A 22,360-nucleotide genomic window follows, 5' to 3' on the forward strand; every position below is an offset into this window, starting at 1 on the left:
ATTGTCCTTAGTGTCTCCCAGCTGGATTTAAAAATGGACTAGCTAGTTCATTGAACCCAAAGGGCACGCGAGCCAGTGGCATGGGTATTATCCAAATATGGGGTGTTTTTTTATATCTGTTTTCTGTTGTTTTTTCATAGGAAGATGAGGTTTGATTTGAATCAATGGGAAACTTATTTATATATTATTTTTTATATCTATTGAGGATATTGAACGGAAAGCTGAATAATTTAAAAATGGAGAATTTTCTCAAACATCAGCCGATGGATGACATTTATAGGATATGCGAGCATTCATGATACTTTTGCAAATGAAATAAACCCCGCGAATGGCAGCTGTCAACGAAATGACAGCCTTGTGATGCGAAGAGTTGTTTGGTCATTGTCATTAGCAGCAATTTCTTCAATTCTTCAAGCAATTTTGTGAAAGTCATCGACGGTTCCATACCTGCTTGTACATTTTGTGTGTTATTTCTTGCAATTAGAGGTGTGCGGTGAGCAGCAATTACCCATCGAATCAAAGTGCTAACAAATCTAATCTGCCTTCCCGAAAATGGTGAACATCACCTCGGCCGCCGGCATCATTTGCCTGCTGGATGAACCGGTCGCGGAGCTGAAGGTATTTGCGCTGAACAAGCTCAATGCTATCGTGGGTGAATTCTGGCCCGAAATCTCGGAAGCGGCCGAAAAGATTGAGATGCTGCATGAGGACAAAAGCTTCTCCCATCACGAACTGGCGGCCCTGGTCGCCTCGAAGGTGTACTACCATCTGGGCTCGTTTGAGGATTCGCTAACGTACGCACTGGGTGCGGGCGATCTGTTCGACGTAAATGCACGCAACGAGTACGTGGACACGATCATCGCGAAATGTATCGATCACTACACGCAGCTGCGAGTGGCACTGGTTGAGGCGGAAGAGAACAACCTGGTGGCGAAACCGATTGATGCACGTCTTGAGGCGATCGTTAACCGTATGATTCAACGGTGCTTGGAAGATGGTCAATACAAGCAGGCGCTTGGTATTGCCCTTGAAACCCGCCGTATGGACATCGTAGAAGCATCAATCATGAAGGCGGATGATGTGCCCGGAATGCTGGCGTATGCGTTCCAAGTTACGATGGGATTTATTCAGAACCGTGCATTCCGAAATACGGTTCTGCGCTGCTTGGTGGAGCTGTATCGTAATGCAGGCGTGCCGGACTACGTGAACATGTGCCAGTGTTTGATTTTCCTCGAAGACCCACTGGCTGTGGCAGAAGTGCTCGATGGGCTGACAAAGGAAAGTGAATCGTCGGTACTGATGGCGTACCAGATTGCTTTCGATCTGTACGAATCCGCCACCCAGCAGTATCTCGGTCAGGTGTTGCAGGCACTGAAAGCAACTGCACCGATTCCATCCGCACTGATCTCCAACTTTAAGCCCCAAGGCACGACGACCAGCGATGCAACAACGGAAGCCGTCGAACCAAAGGCAGAACGCACCCTGGAAAGTTTGAACGAGGCGGAAAAAACGCACCAAAAGAATATTGAAAAGCTGGCCAGCATATTGTCGGGCGAGGTAACGATTGAACTGCAGCTTCAGTTCCTGATCCGTAGCAACCATGCCGATCTGCAAATTTTGCGCGCGACGAAGGAATCGGTCCGTCTGTCGATCTGTCATACAGCCACCGTCATCGCGAACACGTTCATGCACAGCGGCACTACCAGCGATCAGTTCCTGCGCGACAATCTCGAATGGTTAGCAAGGGCAACGAACTGGGCAAAGCTTACTGCGACTGCATCGCTCGGTGTAATTCACCGCGGGCACGAAACCGATTCGCTCGCACTAATGCAAAGCTATCTGCCGAAGGAGAGTGGTCCAAGCTCAGGCTACTCGGAAGGTGGCGGTTTGTATGCGCTCGGTTTGATCCATGCCAACCACGGTGCAAACATTATCGACTATCTGTTGCAGCAGCTGAAGGACGCTCAGAACGAGAACGTCCGTCACGGTGGATGTCTTGGGCTGGGGTTGGCAGCGATGGGAACGCATAGGCAGGATGTGTACGAGCAGCTGAAGTTTAACCTTTACCAGGACGATGCGGTCACCGGCGAAGCGGCCGGTATTGCGATGGGAATGCTTATGCTCGGTTCGAAGCATGCTCAAGCGATTGAAGACATGGTGTCGTATGCGCAGGAAACACAGCACGAAAAGATCTTGCGCGGTTTGGCGGTTGGCATTTCACTCACGATGTACGCCCGGCTGGAGGAAGCGGACGCGCTGGTAGCATCGCTATCGAACGATAAGGATCCGGTGTTGCGCCGTAGTGGCATGTATACGATCGCGATGGCTTACTGTGGAACGGGTAACAATCAGGCGATTCGCAAGCTGCTTCACGTCGCTGTTAGCGATGTGAATGATGATGTGCGTCGGGCTGCAGTTACTGCGATCGGCTTTATTCTATTCCGTTCGCCGGAGCAATGTCCGTCGGTAGTTTCGCTGTTGGCCGAATCGTATAATCCGCACGTGCGCTATGGTGCCGCAATGGCGTTGGGAATTGCGTGCGCTGGAACGGGTTCCCGTGAGGCGATTGCACTGCTAGAACCGATGGCCAAGTTTGATCCGGTCAATTTTGTACGTCAAGGTGCGTTGATTGCATCCGCCATGATCCTGATCCAGCACACTGACCAGACGTGCCCGAAGGTAACCTTCTTCCGGCAGCTGTACACACAGGTCATTACCAACAAGCACGAGGACGTGATGGCCAAGTTTGGAGCGATCCTAGCGCAGGGTATTATCGATGCTGGTGGTCGCAACGTAACGGTAAGCTTGCAGTCTCGTACCGGACACACCAATCTGCAGGCCGTTGTAGGAATGCTGCTGTTCACGCAGTATTGGTACTGGTTCCCGCTGTCGCACTGCTTGTCATTGGCCTTCACGCCGACCTGTATCATCGCGCTAAACTCCGATCTGAAGATGCCGAAGATTGACTTCAAATCGGCCGCACGTCCCTCACTGTACGCGTATCCAGCTCCGCTCGAGGAGAAGAAGCGCGAAGAGCGTGAAAAGGTCACTACGGCAGTGCTTTCGATCGCGGCTCGTGCGAAGCGGCGCGAAGGGGACAAAAAGAAGGACGGTAAGGATACCAAGGATGCGGTGAAGGAAGCTACGGCGTCCGGAGAAACCAAGATGGAGGTGGATGATGATGCGACGGTTGGTAAAGATGATGCAGCTAAACCGAAGGAAGAGTCGAAACCATCAGCTACCACTACGCCGGTGAAGGATGAGACAAAGAAGAAGGATAAATCGGGTACATCCGGAGTCGCTTCACCGGCTGCCACTACCGGGGACGATACCGCCACTTCAACTGCTGCTGGCACGGATAAGGCAACCGATAAGACAGCCAGCAAAACGCCCAAGGAACCCGAGCCTAGCTTTGAAATTTTGGCCAATCCAGCCCGTGTTATGCGTCAACAGTTGAAGGTGATTAGCATTGCGGAAGGAACGCCGTACACCCCACTGAAGGATGTCACAATCGGTGGAATTATTATGATGAACCATACAGCCGTCGGTGACCAGGTGTTGGTTGAGCCTGTTGCCGCCTGTGGCCCGAAGAACGACGATCTAAAGGAACCGGAAGCTCCGGAACCGTTCGAGTATGTGGAGGATGATGCTTAAGCTAAAAAATAATCTTTTTTTCTTCGCTCCCCATTTTGTGGACTGTATAAGAATTTGTGTAACGCTTTGAAACTTTAATAAAGCACACTTTGCGTAACGTTCACTGTATGCCGAGGCTGGTATTTTGTTTTATTTGGGTAATCGCTTTACAAGTTTCAATTCATGCGTTAGCCAGATTGCCAACGAGAGCAGAATCAACGAACCCGACTGATGGCTTGCGGCCAGCGGTACGGGCACGTAAGTAAGTAACGTCGTAATACCGAGGGCAACCTGCATCCAGCCCATCGCCGCAACGGCCGTAGCCGCTTTGTAAGCCCGCGGTGGCAGCATTCGTCGGCGCGAAATTAAAAACATGCCAGTAATGAGCGTCAGTGTGGCCGTACCAAGCACACGATGGTCAAACTGTACCGTGGTGGGATTTTCGGTAAAGTTGCGCAGCGTGGGAGACAGCGCAAGTATATCGCTCGGGATCCAGCGGTCAGCCATTTTCGGAAACGAATTGTAAATTAGTCCTGCATCGAGTCCGGCCACGAATGCACCGGACAGGGCGGTAAGAAAAACTGCTGCCTTCGTAGCGTGTGCCAAACCCTTGAAGCGGAATGTAGCGGCAGGAATTTGACCGATCAGTTTCTGGGCGGGCAGTAGTTTGTCCAGTGCGGACCATAGGAAAAGTGAGTAAAGCGTAAAGGCAAATCCGAGATGTGCTGCCAGTCGGTACTGCGAAACACGTGGTACATCGCTTTCTGCGTGGAATCGATCCTCCAGTCCAGATTTTACCATGTACCAGCCCATCAAGCCCTGGGCACCGATGAGAGTGCCAAAAAGAAGGACACGCACTTTCATAGCTTTGTTAAAGTATCCTTTGGTCCAAAAGTATGCTGCTGGAATGGCGTAGAATGCACCGATCGCACGGCCCCACATACGGTGCCCGTACTCCATGTACCAGATCAGTTTGAATTCTTGTAGTGTGATATCCTGGTTTTTGCTGAAATTTGAAATAACGGGAGTATTCATAAATTTTCCCGTATCGGTTCAATTTGGTAAACTTACAGTTTAAATTCAGGAAATTGCTGATAGTGGTCAAACTCTGCGCGCCATTCCGCTTCGGTCCTTGGCATTTTCTCACCCAACAATTTCCACGTTACCATCGATAAGCCCGACTCAGTAAGCCGTGTAACACCACCTGCAACGGTTGTGGGTTGTGATTTGCGAGATCATTCGAGAAAGAATACAGGTATTAGATAAAGAACTTCCTGAAAAAGATGTAGGTTGGTTGGGAGTGTTTTTCGATCAGAAGGAAATTTATTTCCCCATCCATTTTACAATTTCCTCCATCACAAGGCACACACAGTAGGCGACAAACTCATAGTACACAATCCCACCTAGTACGACAGCAACGAACACCATTCCGCTGCATCCTAGCAACCAGTAGCCAACGCTTTTTGCTCCCTTTTCCGGTACAGTTGGTTTGGTGCAGTATCGGCTAACGGGTGTACGGAGCGTTCTTCCTATCGTAAGTAAACTATTCTATTTGAAGGAACCGACATAAAGGTGAGTAAACGTTTTAATGATAAGCGCCTGGAGAAATGCGAATGAAAGCTCTTTTCCCTTACCTTTGTTGCATCACGAAATGTAAATCCCCCGCCATATGATTTGACTAGCAGCGAGGAGTTGTTGCTCACGAACGATCTGGCTGGTGGGCTGATGGTTTTAAATGCGGTGAATTTGCTGGTGCCATTACGTGCAATGCACGACGTGAGACGCAAGCAATTGAACATGGTGGCTACTACACTTTTTAAATGGAGAGATCAATAAAACTTATTTATATTGCGTTTTGCATCTGTGAGGAAATGCACTTTCTTGTGTGAATTGTTGCGAAATGTTATTTTTCTACGAAGACCGGCTGTTTCAGCCAAGTGACAGTTGGAACGTCAAGCGTTGTAAACACAAAAATTCAGCGAAAGAAAACTTAATTTTCCCAACAACGGAATTCATTGTTTTCAAAGTTATTTTTTCATCAAAAAATTGTTTCAATTCATTACATGTAATAGATGCAATGATTTTATTAATAAAAATCAACAAACTTGCCTAATTATCTCTCCAAAATTAGCAGTTGTATACAGATTTGTTGAAGCGGAGTAGTGAATTAAAAATATGAACGAATCTGATGGAACCTTTTCGCTCCTTTTCTATACTGAACGACTTAAAAAGCTCCTCAGTTCCGTTTCGCTCCTATTAATTACACTACAAACATCATAACTCAGTTCCTAGGAGCAATCGCTTCAAATATCGCTATCGTAATTTAGAGCGTAATATCGTAACTTAGAGCGATTGCTGCAAATATCACTTCTAGGTGCCTTGGAGAGCGGCCAAACCTAAAATCTCTACAGTTCATTAAAATAACTATAACAGCAAAAAATGGATATTTTTACTCATTACTTGCTGATTCAATCTCACATGGACATTACAGATTCAATGTTTGGAATTTGATCAACACTGAGTGGCAATTCCAAACTGTCGCAATTGTTCTGTAAGCGAGCAATCATTGTTGAAAAAAGGTAAAGGATTCGGAAGAGCTTTGAGAGAGGCAATGTTTTTTTAATAGAAACGACGCATGTCACATGCTTCATGCCTAGTTCTGAAACTTTTATGCAAACATATGATGTTATTTATTTATTTGAAGTTTGACGGCTGCGTCGTATTGTCAAACATGTGATGTATTATAACATTGAAAAGACTCATATTAAAATTCATCTTGAATTGTTCAAGTGATATCCGGATAGTTTTTTAATACATTATCTACCAAGTTCAAAAACTTGTTAGAGCCGTTTCGCTCCTTGTAAGGAGTGAACGGGTTTCACTCGTTCCTTTTTTTCGGAACAATTCCCATCACTAATATGGTGTCTTTGTTGCTAACAAACGTCAAATAGTTAGCGGGAAAGTGGCCCAACGCCGACCTTTCCATATGTAAGCTTTGTTTCAGACCACCGGCTTTTTGATTGTGTCCTGCTCGATTATCACCTTTCTTCATTATCAGCTGTGTCGAATAGAACGGATTGAAAGGTCATATTTTGGTAGAAGAATTCTTGTGCCACTTACCGGAACATATGTAAGTAAACACCTTCAATTTGGGGTCCCATTTTGTATCTCAAACTAATGACAAAATTTCACTTACTGCAGATAGCTGCCACACCATCATCATGCTGGACTGCCATCAGTACACGGTCCAAACGGGCGAGGAAACTTTTATGGGCTATGTGACGAAGCATAAGGCGGCCCTTATCAACGCGATACAGCTGCTACCGAAGGCAGAAGCGGCGCACGAGGTAGAGCTGGCCCTCAACTTCATGCAGTACTACATGCAGCTGGAAGACGATGGTTTGATTGATCAACCGAAAGCTCAGCACCGGGTACTAATCGACCGGCGTAAGTCGGTATTTGAGATCATGCTGGATTTGCATTCGGCCATGCGAGCAACGTGCGTTGGCTTCAAGTTATACTTCTACGGTGAAAATCCAATCACGAGCGAGTTCATTCAGCTGCTGCTACAGTATCCTTCGTTTTCGTCCCACGATGGCGATCAGCTGTCGTTGATCGGCGAAATCCCGTTACACCTGGCTTACTGTACCATGATCGTGTTCGATTCGAGCGATCTGGAATCGGCAAGCGACCGGCTGGCACAAGCGTGGACGACGAATGATGCGCCCTGGGCCATCCGTAACGTGCTGGTGCAGGAAAACGTTAAGGATGAATTCGTTCAGCTCGTTAAGGCGAAGCTGAAGCCGTTCACTGACGAACAGAGCCTGTTCCTAAAGGTTGCGCTGCAGAAAGCGGCCGATGCGGCCAAGAGCGTTGGTGTGCAGTTGGTACAAAGCGATTTAGAAACGAACGACATTAAGCCAATGCTTGCATTCGTCCCAGGCGTCCAGTATCTGCTGGCGACCAACACTGACGCCATTAGGCCAAGCCCGATTATCGCTATAAATGCATTCCGCACGGCAAAGGAAGCAATCGCACTGGCAAACAGCAACAACGGTGGATCCGTGTCACTGTGGACCGAAGAACTGTCGCTAACGTTCGAGGTTGCGTACGGATTGCGCACTCAGACCGTTTGGGTGAATAGCTACGCCGAGTTCAATCCGGACTGTGCGTACACGTTCCGTAAGGATGATTTCTGCTACGGCTCAGAATATGCTGTCTGCGAGAAGAAAGTAAAGGCCGTCTTCGTACCGACGGCCGTTACACCTTCGAACAGTGCGGAGAAAAATCGACTCGCGATCAAGAGCCTTGGTACGTACGTGGCCAACAAGCGTAGCTACCGGGGCAATACGGTGCAGCTGAAGAATGGTATCCGGTACGAAGTCATCTGTGGACCAGCCGAATTAGAAGCTTACGGTGAAGGGCATCGGTTGACCGTGATGGAGAATTTCTGGGAATCGTACGTATCGCTAGATGCGATCGATCGTCATCTGCTGCTCGATACGGTACACAATCAGCGTAAAGTAATTTGCATTCCGTACGGTGTTACGTTCGCTAACTGAATCTTGCACATTCCACATTCGGTTCTTGTTAGCTGTTGTACGCTTTTCGTGAATTTCACAATAATTTTTGGTTTATTGTACTTTGCAAATAATCTAGGGAATGGAAGTCTCGCCTAATGTTCACCATTCCGTACACAGAAGCGACCATTAATATGAATCTTTGAATAAAATTATACTTCACAAATACATTACAGCATAAACTTTTCTTCTGGAAATGTGTTCGAAACGCTATAAAGTAGTGATGGGCACTAGAAGTCTTAATTCAGGTTCCGTTTTCAGAATCGTTTCTGGGTCCGAAACCGAAACCAGAACCGCTTTTGAAACCAATTACGGAACTGATTTTGGAACTATTGCAGGAACTGATTTTGGAACCAATTTTCAAACATTACTTCTAAAAACGACTTCGGAATCACTTACAGAACAGATTGCGATTCGCGTAACCGATTATACAATCGATTCGGTTTCTCAGAACTTACTCCATTTCCGGAACGATTTTAATTTCAGAACCGGTTCCGATTCCGAAATCAATTCCGCTGATTAAACGCTGTGGAATCGATTCGGACCATGACAACATTTCGCTCAACAATACTGGGAACGGACCCACAGTTTCTAAAAAAAAAGAAAAATCTATTGGGAAGAGATGTTGAGAATAGCGCTAAAAGCATATATTTACCTTTTTCTTGTAATGTGTAATTGTCTGTGTCTTCTTACCTGTGCACATGGCACCTACAATTACTGTTGAAAGCAACTGTAGTATGGCCTAAACATTAGGTGTAATTATGTACCGAAAGAGTCCACATTTCGGGGGCTAATTTATGGAGTGTCAAGGTAAACGATGCTGCCCCTTTTACTACTCCACCGTATACGAAAACTTCGGATTTGATGCGGAGATTGCATCTCGAATGCCATAACAAAGCGAGAGAGATGGTAAGCGAACCATTACAAATCAATTTGTTTGCTTTTGTTTCAGCTGAGTACACTAGTAGAAAGACAATTTTTTGTGAACCAAAGCAAAAGTTAGTTTGTACTACTTTCTGTGCCTAATTAAGTTGCGATGGAGTTTAGCAGTGTACTAGATAATTAAGCCTTTCAAACTGTTCGTGCTGGTTGCATAACAACGTAATAACGTCCTTTATTATTAACACTTAAGTTAGTCCCCTGGCGCCATCACTAATCATGATCGATCTCAAATCCGTTTGATGACAAAATACGCACCCAATGTTGCCGTTGTAAGCGTTTTATTGGATCCATAAACTAGGCAGGATCGGGGTTCAAATCCCATCCCTTAGAGGAGGTTAGAGAGGAGAGAAGGTCGTGGAATTAAGGAGAAGAAAATTAGTCCCATGGCGCCATCACTAATCGTGAATGATCTCCGTTTGATGACAAAATACGCACCCAATTTTTGCTGCTGTAAAACGTTTGATGCTGACAACTTTATGGCAAAGTTCCAAGTCTCTGATTCGCTACATAAATTGCATCATTGTTTGCTGGATCAAGCAACAAATCTGCGAGATAGCGAGAGAGTGAGGAACAATAATTCTAAGTTTGTTGGGTGTGAAGATTGGGCAAAAGTAAAGCTTGATTATGTGTGAAATTAACACACAACCACATGGCATTCGCATCCATTTATCGCACCCGCACACGTGCTGTCACAATCTGTTTTGTTTCCTATGCTTTGTTGATTGTAAGCTAAGGACATTTGCTAAGGAGACGCAAAAAACAGTTGTTTGATCTTGAAGAAGGTGTTAAAAATCCCCATATACAGTGCTGGAGGATGATGAATCGTACGGTCTGCAGGTTGTTGTTATTTTGCTTAAAGTTTTTGGCAGTTAGGAAGGTCACAATGAATTTAAATAATAAAATTTTTATTTTTCGATTATAAGCTGATTCGCTTGTTTTTATTCACGTACCTTACCTTAAAGACTATGGACACTAGCGTACACTTAAAAGAAGGGAAATATGCTACGTCTCCTTATCCGGTATCCATTCGCGGGCTGATTTAAACGTAAGCAACCGGTGGTGTCGTTGGAATTGTTTTTTGCGAAGAAATTCATTCGCCGTACCGTGCACCAAGTCCCACAGTCCAAAATTGCCGAAGCACTGTGTAAAGCTATTAGAGGGGATATTAAATTTTAGCACATTAAAAGCATCCATTCCGACCACTCACAAAACTGTCCATTTTCAACACTTACTTCAGGTGATGATAGTCGTGAAATTCGGAACTCGCCAGAAACGGTAGATGGTAGTCGGAATGGTCAGCCAGTGTGTCGACCATAACGTACGACAACCAGATCAAGACGGTAAACACGTGACTACGCATTATGGCCGGTCCGGCATACACTGGCAGCAGATCGCTCACCACAAACTCAACCGGATGCGAGTACATGGCGGCCAGTGCAACGGGAGCTTTCCACTCGTGATGCTGCTTATGGAAATGGCGGTACAGTAACCGACTGTGCAGCAAACGATGCGTATAGTAGTAGCCAATTTCCCAGCACAGTATGCACACCGCCATGTCCTGTGCGATCGTGTACACCGACGGCAGCACGCGAACGGGTGGAATTTCTGCTGTGAACAATTTACGACTATGAAACAACAGATAGCCGGTCGGTATGCCGAAAAGGAACTGATTGCGTAGCACGGTCAGGACGAGTTGTTTGAAACGCTTCCAGGGCAGTGGTTCATTCTTGCCCGGCTGTATCTTGTACTTTCGCAGACAATGGGGCCGCCCGGTAAGATCCATCGCGACAAACAGCATACCGAAGAACCAGAAAAATGCGTACGAATAGACGGTTAGAAACCATACGTACAGGACATCGGGATCATCGCCTGAATTAGACGCGAAAATAGAACAATAACACAAAAAGATCACTAAACACTGAAGTAACAGTAGGTCCGGAGATTGGAAAACACTACTACCGATGATGTCCAACAGTTTGTTCCACCAAGTTTCGATATAGTTGAAGCTAACCGTTGGATTTAGCTGGACATACGTTGACGAGTTGTCTACCGTTAACGATGCCATGCCAAGATCCACAAGATGTCCATACTCCATCCTGTTGTGTTCCGCGAAATTGTTAAACTTCGCGGTAAAACAGTTTTTTTTGTTCGGTTCGAGATGTTCGAGACACACAACCACTGCACGAGAGCCGTCAGAGGGAGTCGTGTACCGTTGTAGCGTCGTACGGTTACTGATGCTTCTGACCGGAGACCCTTGTGACCTGATAGGAGCGGTGAAATGGTTTCGATGAAAACTATATCTTTGGATCGCACATCCTTGTCTCCAATTTTTTTTTGTGTTCGAGACAATCGAGGAAAGTTGAAGGTCTTAGACGGGTGGTTGTACTTTTCGTGGATATGTTTCGCACAGTCTTCCAGGTGAATTGAAGCATGGTTTAGTGTTATGTCGTCATAGCGGTGATTTCATTGAGCGTAAAATGGTTGTAAAATTCCGCCAGAAGTGGTGGGAGACGCTCGCATCAGTTTGATCTGGGCGGACTAATTGAAGATTTAACCTTACTCCTATGCCATAGCGATACTAGATGGAAAATATTCAATTTTTGTTTTGGTCAAAAGATTCAACTTTATTTCGCCGGTACCAGCTCCCTGGCAGATTTGAGGCTAAACATTCGATAATGTCTCTGGTACTGTTTCTTCTTTCGAAATTCGCTGTTGGTTCCATGAAGTCGATCGCACCATCCATAGTTTCCGTAACATTGGTTGAAACTGTGCAAGAAATTTTAAAACAGAATGATTAGAAGGGAAGCAAGAGCAACTGCTGCCGTTCAAAGGACATATTCTTATCTTCTAATAAGTATAATAAAATTAAATAAATAACTGAGTCCCATTTCTAGCTCTCGGAATGCTAATGTTAATTAAGATCATCTGTATGATAATTCTTGTTACCTGGTTTTCTCTTAATAAAACCCTTTGCCCAGCAGGCGAGATACACCCAACACCCTTTCTATTCCGATTGACATTAACTAGTGCATGAAGGGCTTCGATTTTGGTGTCTCGATTGATGAAAGATCGTTAGTAGAACAACTTAAGACCACTTACGTGACGTGATGATAATCGTGTGATTCGGAGCTGCCAAGGAACGGTAAATGGTAGCCCGAATGATCACCGAGCGTGTCCCACATTACGAACGTTAGCCAGATTGTGAGCGTGAATATGTGGCATTTCATGATGGCCGGTCCAATGTATACTGGCAGCAGATCACTCACGACGAACTCTAGTGGATGGGCGTACATGGCAGACCAGGCTACCGGAGCGGTCCATTCGTGATGCTTCTTGTGGATACGCCTGTAAAACAGACTAGTGTGCAGCAATCGATGAGTGTAGTAGAATGCCACTTCCCAGCCAATGATGCACACTATCATGTCCCGCAGGATAACGTCCAGCGTGGGTAGTACGCGCACGTTTGGCACAACGTCACTGATTAGCTTGCGGGCATGGTACGTACAGTAAGTCGTCGGAACTCCATAAACTAGCTGATTATAGGCAACCGTACGGACGAGCTGTTTGCAGCGTTCCCAGCTGAGTGGTTCGTTGGTTCCGGGTTGCGTTTTGTACTTGCGCATGCAGTGGGGCCGGTTCGTTAAATCCATCAGGACAAATAGTCCACCGAGCAGCCAGAACAGACCGTACGTGTACAGCATAGAGTACCACACGTACAGGTTGTCGGGATTATCGCCTGTTGCGGGAGGTAACGTGTATCTTAATTAAGCACTAACGACAAACCTAGTTTTGGGGGGCACTTTTCACGATCATTACCTATAACATCCAGTAACGCATTCCATTTACGCTCAACAAATCCGGATGGCACATTTGATTCAGGATGAAAAACATCTTCATAGTGTGATTCAACGGTCAAATTCAGTGTCGATATTTCCGCTAACGTTTGATTCATGCTTAATAAAAGCTTCGATTTAGGTTTTTATTTTTTAAACTAAACAAATAAAATCAAGATCAATCGCATTCCACCGTCTATCACTGCTAATTATCAACTCGCCAACACTGACACTGTAATTCTGTTGCGAAATAAATGCTTTATCGCACAAGAAGCGACCTACAAGTTCGGTTGACTGCAAGCACTTTCAAACGATGCTGCACCGGTGGCAGTTCACGTGTGACTTGAATTTGAATATCTCCCGCCGGTAGGTTTTGATGGTGAATATTCGGTGGAGTCAAAACAAAAATTTCTCTCCCCTCGGCTACAATGTTTACGCGAGAGATCGTTACTCGAGTCGCTGTTTCGGGCATGTAACGGCCAAATGTAAGGATGAACGAGTCAAGCGAGCGAGCGCCAGTAATTAGGATGATTACAGCATTGGCCTCACCTTGGCAGCTGATTGTCGGTGATCCGAATGGCACCGGCTCACGGTGAGTGCATTTCGTATTGGTGGGAGAGCGCGGTATAAAAAACCCGCACAACAAGCGATTGTGCCAACCTACCTCAACATGTTAGATGTTGGATGGTTGGTGCGAAACGGTTAACGGGTAACGAATTCATCGTATCGGGGACACTTTAGTTTGATTGGGTGAACCACAAAAAGAAAGAAGAGTTTTAATTTATACGATCGGAAATTCGCGATATGTGTTTCTTCATGACGACGACATTGAAAATTCGGCACCGAAATGGCGTAAGGATGTCGCTCACTATGTAGTAAATATAACTTCTTTGTTTTACTGAACCCGAAACAGAATTGCATAGGTCTGGTAGAGGCAGTTTGTTCATACAGGCATTTAGATAACTTCGGATTTGGGTTGCCCAAATCTTAGTGATGAATTTATTTATTTATATTTGAGTATGGCAGCTTTCCGCTGGTATTGTCATTGTGATGAATTTATTCTTTTTTATATTTTTTCGGCACGGTGCCGTATCTTAACGTTGAATTTATTATGATCAATTTTATTTATGAATTTATTTGTAAAAACAAAATGCAAAGAAAGGAAATAATTATAAAGGGAAAAAGCTTTATTAAACTAACACTAACTGAAGGTCAAATCGGGATGGTCCGGTAGTAGAGGCTATAGAAATCTTCACACGGCACACAGGACCGGGGTTCAAATCTCAATTTAGTGTCATGCCTGTCTCCTATTTGCTGTGTAGTCTAGTCGATGGCATTGTCCCCGAAGGTGATTGTTTTATCATCTAAGACATAAGTGGCACTATAGAATTTGGAGGTATATCAAAGACGCAACATATAACAGACGAGAAAAATAAGGGTAAAGAGCATGATAATGAAGCGGAATTATAGGATTAGAGCGTTGTCTCTGGAAAATCGGAAGATGAGCCTCATGTAAGTGACGTCTCTTGCGGCTAGTACAGCTTCTATTTGGGTATCAGGTCCTCTGCTGATGCTCGCGACTGCCCTCAACAAAAAGGGGCCTGGCGGTTTTCGAATTTCCCGCCGGATCAAAGAAGATGGTCCACATCGTTGAATCCGTACACGGTTATTCGAGTTATGCGCTGTAGATGATCATTCAACGCAAAGGCATTCGATTTTATAATGTTCGGTCAACAGAGAGCATGCTTTTATATTTACTGAACCAAAAATCATTCTGCATCTGTTCCTATCAAACGTAGTAATTTGTGTTACTTTAGCACGGAGTCTATGCCTCAGAGGCGTAGGTGAGTACTGAGATTATAATGATCCACTATATAGATTTGAGTGGGAAAGTTATCTCGGTCTATAGTGCACCAGAAGAACATAAAAAACATCGTTAGAGAACTCGGTGATATAGGTAATTTCAATTCTCATCCGTTCAATTTATGTAGAAGGAATACGATAGTCGATCGAGAAAACAAGTCCGGGAAGCAAGGAGGGACAGTAAAAAAGGAAATTTTTTAGCATTTTATTTAAGCATTTATTTTAAATAAATGCTGAAATAAAGTACGAATAAGAATAATTGCAACATTTAGGATGGGATTGACCAAGTTTTAAGTGATCACGTAATAAGAACAGTTAAAGAGCCACCCTGTTCAACACTTCATGCTGTGAGCTTTTAAGCTTTGAGCTTTATGCTTCAAAGCTCTCCGGTAGCATAAACAGTCAGCATGATGAGGTAACGTTTGTAACGCTTTCTATTACATCTGCTGTTACCGTTTTGATAACTTCATGTTTAGAAATTATTTACGAACAGATTTAAAGATTGTTAATAAAAAAAACAAACTTCAGTTGAATTTGTAAATTACCTTTATACTGTAGCGTTACGTAGCAATATCTGTTTCCATTTTGTTTGAATGGAACAATAATTATAGAAAACTGCTTGATTTTATGTACTTAAAGAGAAGTCTAAAAACCCTATACTTGATATAAGTACAATGACCCCAAGGACTATAAGACGGTAGGGTAAATAAAAATCCATCATCCTTATTCCTGTTCCAGTTGTTCGCAGCCTGGCGATCTGCATATCGTAATGGTGTTTGAATAGCTTAGGACAGTATCATATTTTCTATTAAAGAATACGTCCCTTCTGTTCTGAGAAGAACGCGTCGAAGAACTATAAACTTTAATCCAAACACCTAAGCCAAACCTGATAAGGAAACCGGTTCTATCAAACGTCAAATTATCATGAAACTACGTAACTATATTTTGTAACTTTTTTCTATTGGTGTAAGAACGTCCCGACGTTATCATCAGTTGGGTTTTAAACTATGACGAACAGAAATGACAAAATAAACGAAACTTTTTTATTTTTTTACTATAGAATTTGTAAATAATCAAAATTTACATCAACACCGCTACCGTTCTCTTGCACACATCGAACAGGATTCAGCAGTGTAATTGGAAAGTCCATGTAACATAAGTTTTTGTTTACAGCATCACCATAATTATACAGCAATCGAAATGATGAGAATGAAACTTTCCAGCCGTAAATTTCTTCGCCAGAATTCTCGTACCTTCTTCTAATTTTGCAAAGGGGATCCCCGACCATTTTGCGTCGTACTTACAGCACGGCATTCTTTCTCGCTTCCCTCATTCCTATTTGCCCCGCACAGAGCATGTGATATTACATTAGGTTTTATGGTCGAGCGATAGTAAAAGACACAACAACATGTTTCGGAAGTGCACAAAAACACAAAAACCCACCAAATAACTGCAAAGTCACTGTAGTTCATTAGCGCGGGCAACACTTTGATTGTTTAGTTTCACTTAGGCCTCCACGTGTACGGTGCAGGAATCCGGTGTCCCACTTATTTGTGGAACTGAGGCAGGCAAGAACAGAGCACAACGGTACGGCTGTTTTGCGTGTCAGTAAAGTGTTGGAATATTATTCATTTGGTTTTGCTTTAAAAAATTGTCCACGGGTGATTGATTCAAGTCAAGCATTTGCTTTTGATGAACATATTAATTTGCTGCTGAAAGGAGGTTTTATAAAAAAGAAAAAGGCCAGCCACGAGAGTTCTGATGTGCCTCCAGCTTTCCAGGAGGATTAGTTAAGGGTTCGACATTTGTTGTTTTTTTTTTATTAATTACTCAATGCACCTGGAACGATCGGTTATCCCACCAGGTGATGATGATGAGAATGATTATACCCACGAGCAACCCGTACTTTGATTAGCAAACATGCACTGTTGCTTATTAAATGCTACTTTTCTAACGCTAGTTAAAATCAGTTCCTCAGAGTAAAGAAAAAGATATCGTTAATACTAGTCCATAATAATACGTTTGTGCGCCCCAAACTGGACGCTACTTGGCTGGACGCACCATAGACGCACCGTCAGACACCGGATCAGACGGGGCTTATGATGATCGGTAAGGGTTTTTGCTTTGCTTTTTTTTTAAATATGCCCATTTGAATGCAGCTCAGTAACAGCACCGTGCGAGAGGGAGCATTTTGCGCGTGGACCTTGACGAGCGGGTGTGTCGCGATGCGTGTGTTCTGTTCCGAGCACCTTGAGGATGGTTTTTGGTGGGTTCTCCATGTGGCTCCCAACAGTACGTCTTGACTACATCCTCGCGCTTTTACCACGCTTGCACCCTCCATTCACGGCGCATCTCGCTGTTTGCCGCCGTACTAGTGTTCCGGTACGAGTTCACGGGCCGATTTGAAGCTAAAGATGCGATGATGCCGCTGGTACTGTTTCTTTTTGCGAAACTCCGTATCGGTACCGTGCAGGCCGTCCCACCAGCCAAACAATCCATAACACTGATTGAACCTGTGGTGAGTGGGTACACGCGATTGCGTACGTGTTAATTGTCCACATGTTTGCAAAATACCAAACGTTAAAATAAAACCGCCGACGATCAGCCCCACCGCAAATGGCGACACATGATCGATGTTTGATGAGTTTATGAGACATCGGGAAGGAGAGAAAGAAGAAAAGAAAAAAAAAGAAACGATAATTAGAAAGTGTTTCCCACACACGCACACACACACGCACACACACAAGCAGCGTTCCAAAACACTCCAGCGGTGATCTAATAGTTGCGAAGTGTATGCGTCTCGCACGATCTCCAGTGGTTTGTGGTCTATCGCGAAGCTCCCCATGTGAATTAACTATTACGACCCTTCGGTTTTGGAAGATGTGCGAACGGTTCATCAAAATCCAATCGACTGACAGTGTTTTTGGGTGAATGTGTGATCACGACGTTTTAAATCTTGGAATACTTTTTTGATGGATTAAAACTTTAGACACTCTCAGGCACAAGGGACCGCTTTGCCCTTTTTACGTTGCACAATGTTACAAGCTGCAGCACCGTTTTTCCCAAAAAAACGCAGCAGCATCCACGCTACCACGCTGACCTTACGGTGGCTTTTCCTTCGGCGCAACCCTAGCGGAGGTTAACTGGTCCGCGCGAACACCCTGGGAAAGGTTGATCGAACGCGGTTTGTCGACGCAGTTTTGTTTACCATGTGGACGATCGGAGAGAGAGAGAGAGAGAGAGAGAGAGAGAGAGAGAGAGAACAAAGCGTTTGGGGGGCATACGAAACTAAGAAATAGAAATGTGTCCAACAGCAGTTAGGAGAACAGGCCTACACGGTGAGCCAAGCTATAAATCGTCCTACTGATACTAATGGTGTAAGGGCATCGATTGGCACCACGATTGTGTTCGACAGCAGTGCGTCGAAAAATTTGAACGTGACCGTTGGCATTCTTTTTCCTAAGTTTTGAATACACAGCACCGCGGTACGCTATGGAATCACGGAGGCTGGACAACTATCTGCTGCTGTTGGAAGTAATAGAAATCGTTTCGTGATGTGTCACCGGTTCGTTTGGTCAAGGTTGGTTGGAACGGGTGCAATCTTCGCAAGAAACATTAACAAGGGCATAACCCCTGAGTCTAAACAATCGAAGAAATGCTGCATGCGGATGATAAACATTGGAAGAAAGAAATCGTATCAGCTCTGATGACCACTTTCTGTGCTTCGCTTCCGTGGAGTGTGGGGAAAGATGGTTTCGATGGCGCGACCGATGGCCGGTGAAAGATTGGAGAATTGAAGAAACCAACCTTCCTTAACCTTGAAAGTGGACGATCGGCTTGGAAACAAGTTTTTTTTTTTTGCGAATATAAAGTTGTCGACCTGTGCGAATTCGATGGTTATGCTAATCGTGCGTGAAGTGGTTCAGACAAAAAATCAAAGACGGAAGAACTGGCCCGGTCTCAGCAAGATATAAAATTCTAGTTTTGTAGGAAGGCTAGAAAGCGTTGACTCATTTCGTATTCTGGTTTAGTGCAAATCCATGCACAATACGAGCCCGGAACTAGGGAGAATTTCGTATGTGAATTGTATGATGAAATCGAAAGGATCGATCGAATACTATCGCGAAATCAAAGGACTTTTAAGTCATCTTGTTAATTCGGTGGACGGTAATATAAAGTTTTCATGCTCTCGAACAGCAACTCTCACACCGAATACCAAACGCTCGTCTCGCTCAAGGTCAGTCGGGAATGTTTGGCGAAAAAATTTGAACACTTGATTTACAACCATAGTTGCAAAAGTTGCCAAACCAACTCTAACCCAGCCGTTTCGATCGATCATGTGCCCAATGTGCGCTGTAAAAATTGTTACGACATCATGATTCAAGGCAAGGCCGCGGGTTTTTGGGGGAGACCTAAAACGGGACCATTCACTTTCCATCCAGCCAGTACCGCCGAGTTCCGGCGGTACCGCTCGAAATGTCTAAACTCCAAGCGGCTAATTTCGATCGATCAACAGATCGGTCGTCCGTCGAACGACTTACTTGAGATGATGGTAATCGTGCATTTCGGAACTACCGAGCACCGGCAGATGGTACCCGGAATGGTCCACCAGCGTGTCCATCATGACGAACGTGAACCAGATGACGATCGTAAACACGTGGCAGGTCATGATGGCTGGTCCGACGTACACCGGCAGCAGATCACTGATGATAAACTCGAACGGATGCGCGTACATCGCGGCCCAGGCCACCGGTGCGGACCACTCGTGATGCTTCTTGTGGATGCGCTTGTAGAAGAAGCTCGAGTGTAGCAACCGGTGGCTGTAGTAGAACGTAATCTCCCAGGCTAGTATGCACACCATAACGTCCCGTACGATGATGTACAGCGATGGTAGCAGGCGCGGGTCCGGTATGCTGTACGCGATCAGTTTGCCCACCTGAAAGGACAGGTAGGAGGTCGGCAGCCCGTACACCAGCTGATTGTAGGCGACCGTTTTCACCAGATTCTTTAGCTTGTTCCACTCGAGCGGTTCATTGGCGCCGGGTTGATTTTTAAACTTGCGCAAAAAGCGTGGCCGATTGGTGACGTCCATCAGCACGAACAGGCCACCGACGATCCAGAAGAAGCCGTAGGTGTAAGCGGTCAGGAACCAAAAGTACAGCGTATCGATATCATCACCTTTAAGGGCCGGTTAAGTTGGTTGGTCGGTTATGGTAAGAGAAAGAATGGGAGTAAACAATTACAATACACTCTTCCGTCTACGTGAACGTGATCACGGGACATGTAGCATGTGCCGCGCTGTGTGGCATAAACGCACGTATCCGAACCGCGAACGTCACACACACACACACACAGCAGCACAGCGTGATAAAGAATCCGGAAGGATTCCCTTTTTTGTGGGGTCAGTTTTCGTACCGATTACATCCAAAAATCCGTTCCACTTTCGTTCGATCCAACTCACACTTGGTGTGGTTAACTCGTCCACCGGGAGCAGCGTCACGTTAGCCGCAAAGTCTAGCAGCGCTTCCATCGTTCCTCGACTATTTGCCACCGACGTAGCAGGTTCACTCTGAATGTATGCGCAGATAAGCACCCGAACCGAATGCGTACACCTAATCACTAAGATGTGCGGTGCGCTGCTGTTGGCGTCTTGCGCTCAACTGAAGCCTTCCGGCTGAGCACCAGTGGGCCGTAGTCACCGATTAACGGTGCGACGGTTCCGACGCGTCAATTCGCTTGTGTGACGGGCAGCGTGGTGCGAGTGGTGGTGTGCGCGATTCATTTACGCGGCTGCGCTTACGCTGCGATCTGGTCAACGAACGCACGCGTCTTTGATGATGTTGTTTGGTAGCGGGTGCCCCGAAATACTTTGATACATCGTGAGCTGTTCGGTTTTTTTTTTTTTTCGAGGGGTAGGGGGACGAGTTCTATCGCGTCCGCTGACTGCTTCTGCTCGTGGCCAGCATGCGGGCAAGTATTCAAATTTTACGTACCGATCGCCGATCCGTTATGGTCAAAACCGTTTGGCCTAGCTGCAAGGTTGTTTGCATGGCAAGGTGTGTATTTGTGCACGCTTTCTCGGAAGTTCGAATTAGTCCGGTACACAAACGTCTTGTCCCAGGCGAAATGTATTCCGTCGGACATCCTTGATCAATTGCCGACCAAATTGCAGACGAAGGAAAATGAGCTGCAGTTGGCGGGAAAATCCTTTCAAAGTTTCAAAATTTGTTTTTACAACCCTGACGGTGGGAGAGCCGCAGCAACGAAAGCAACCCCCCCCCCCCTCCCCCCGTTAAACCATTAGAAGATTTTTTTTTTACGAGGATATGTCGTGCTGTCGCGTCAGTGCGAAATTAGCGGCAAGCTTTTGGGCCCAAAAGCGATCGAGCGTACGCTAGGTCAAGATGTAAGCGATGGTCAGGTTTTCTGTGGGTCTTCTATAAAGGCGACGATAAAGGAGTATTGTGTAAGACACAAAGCACATTTCCGATGAAGTTTACGATGCGTGACGGCTTTTCGGTATCATCCGCGAACGTCCCATTAGATGTAGGAATGGCTAATTGGTGCACCTGTTAGCAGACTGGTTTTGGCTGGATTTCGCAATTGAGACCTCACGGGTTTGCAGTTTTCCAACTGACTTGCAGGGTAGCAAAATGATCACGCATTGCAACGCTGGAGGTGTTTGATGGGGGATGGTGGCGCTTCGCGAATCGCATGCCGAGAGTTGATCGATATGTACGTAGCATCATCACCCATTTCACGGTTATCTTCGATGTGGGTGAGCCATGGATGGCGCTGAGGCGCATCGTGATCAATTCGATTTTTATTGCCTAAACAGCATTTATCATAAGGAAGTTTATGCCTGAGAAGCATGAGCTGAATGTGATTATATTCGTCCTACGAGCGTGGCTCAAAACAAAGACTTCGCGGTACGTGACGGGGTGGACAAGTCTTGGTGACTTCAAATCATTCTTGGTGCATTTTTATCATATCAGATGCAGCTATAGTATTCCCAACCTCACCACAATCACTGTGTTTTTTCTTTATAAGACTTATGGACTCAAGATCATCGATGGACTGAACCCACCCGTTTGTCCGCTTTGCAACATAGAGCACCCGAAAGGGGGAAAGGTGCGTCATGTATTAGTCTCGCCCAGCGCAAGCTTTTCTGTTGACCTTAGGTATTAAGGTGAACATTGTTTCAACATTGTCCCAGCAAGTTTACCACTTGTAGTAGTAATAGTAGTGGTAGTAGTAGTAGGGTGGTTTTGGTTAGAGAAAACTGCACGATTATCTGCACACCGTAGCTAGGCCTCGGTCTAGTTGTCTCACTTGGTCAAGGTTTGCGCACCGGAAGATCGTTGCTACTAGTGTGCCATTTTGGCCAGATTACATTATCATGAAGATTTTTTTTTACCGAACAGAGGAGTTTGAAGTTTGACAACAAATTAGGCGCTTCAAAAAGGCCTGCCACAACATCTATTAATCTTTTAACCGACAACGAAACTC

The 22,360-nt window shown here is 45.3% G+C and overlaps 6 protein-coding genes across 6 annotated transcripts in view; 3 read left to right on the plus strand and 3 right to left on the minus strand.

Annotated features, from left to right (window-relative positions):
• LOC126557567 (protein misato) overlaps positions 1-22,360 on the plus strand; it is a 235,683-nt gene that overhangs the window by 5,370 nt on the left and 207,953 nt on the right. The gene's annotated exons all lie outside the window — the stretch shown is intronic.
• On the plus strand, positions 549-3,760 carry LOC126556911 (26S proteasome non-ATPase regulatory subunit 1). Its single transcript, XM_050212468.1, has one exon. It carries the CDS (start codon positions 553-555, stop codon positions 3,652-3,654), a length of 3,102 nt encoding a protein of 1,033 aa, XP_050068425.1. The 5' UTR covers positions 549-552; the 3' UTR covers positions 3,655-3,760.
• Positions 3,775-5,432, minus strand: LOC126558077 (cytochrome c oxidase assembly protein COX15 homolog). The gene is made up of 4 exons (XM_050214020.1): positions 5,268-5,432; positions 5,037-5,181; positions 4,705-4,837; positions 3,775-4,639 (listed from the first exon to the last, which is right to left on the minus strand). The coding sequence occupies exons 1-4, from the start codon at positions 5,430-5,432 to the stop codon at positions 3,784-3,786; spliced, it is 1,299 nt and encodes a 432-aa protein (XP_050069977.1). The 3' UTR covers positions 3,775-3,783.
• On the plus strand, positions 6,854-8,219 carry LOC126558005 (uncharacterized). The gene has a single exon (XM_050213937.1). The coding sequence runs from the start codon at positions 6,855-6,857 to the stop codon at positions 8,193-8,195; it is 1,341 nt and encodes a 446-aa protein (XP_050069894.1). The 5' UTR covers position 6,854; the 3' UTR covers positions 8,196-8,219.
• On the minus strand, positions 10,158-11,250 carry LOC126565107 (fatty acid hydroxylase domain-containing protein 2-like). The gene is made up of 3 exons (XM_050222251.1): positions 11,115-11,250; positions 10,388-11,024; positions 10,158-10,305 (listed from the first exon to the last, which is right to left on the minus strand). The coding sequence occupies exons 1-3, from the start codon at positions 11,248-11,250 to the stop codon at positions 10,158-10,160; spliced, it is 921 nt and encodes a 306-aa protein (XP_050078208.1).
• On the minus strand, positions 11,780-20,381 carry LOC126565117 (uncharacterized). Its single transcript, XM_050222261.1, has 8 exons — positions 20,267-20,381; positions 19,393-20,029; positions 17,224-17,364; positions 15,512-15,538; positions 15,397-15,425; positions 12,972-13,091; positions 12,255-12,891; positions 11,780-11,921 (listed from the first exon to the last, which is right to left on the minus strand). Exons 1-8 carry the CDS (start codon positions 20,379-20,381, stop codon positions 11,780-11,782), a joined length of 1,848 nt encoding a protein of 615 aa, XP_050078218.1.

The sequence above is a fragment of the Anopheles maculipalpis genome, chromosome 2RL (genome assembly GCF_943734695.1).
Source record: "Anopheles maculipalpis chromosome 2RL, idAnoMacuDA_375_x, whole genome shotgun sequence".
Taxonomy (NCBI): domain Eukaryota; kingdom Metazoa; phylum Arthropoda; class Insecta; order Diptera; family Culicidae; genus Anopheles; species Anopheles maculipalpis.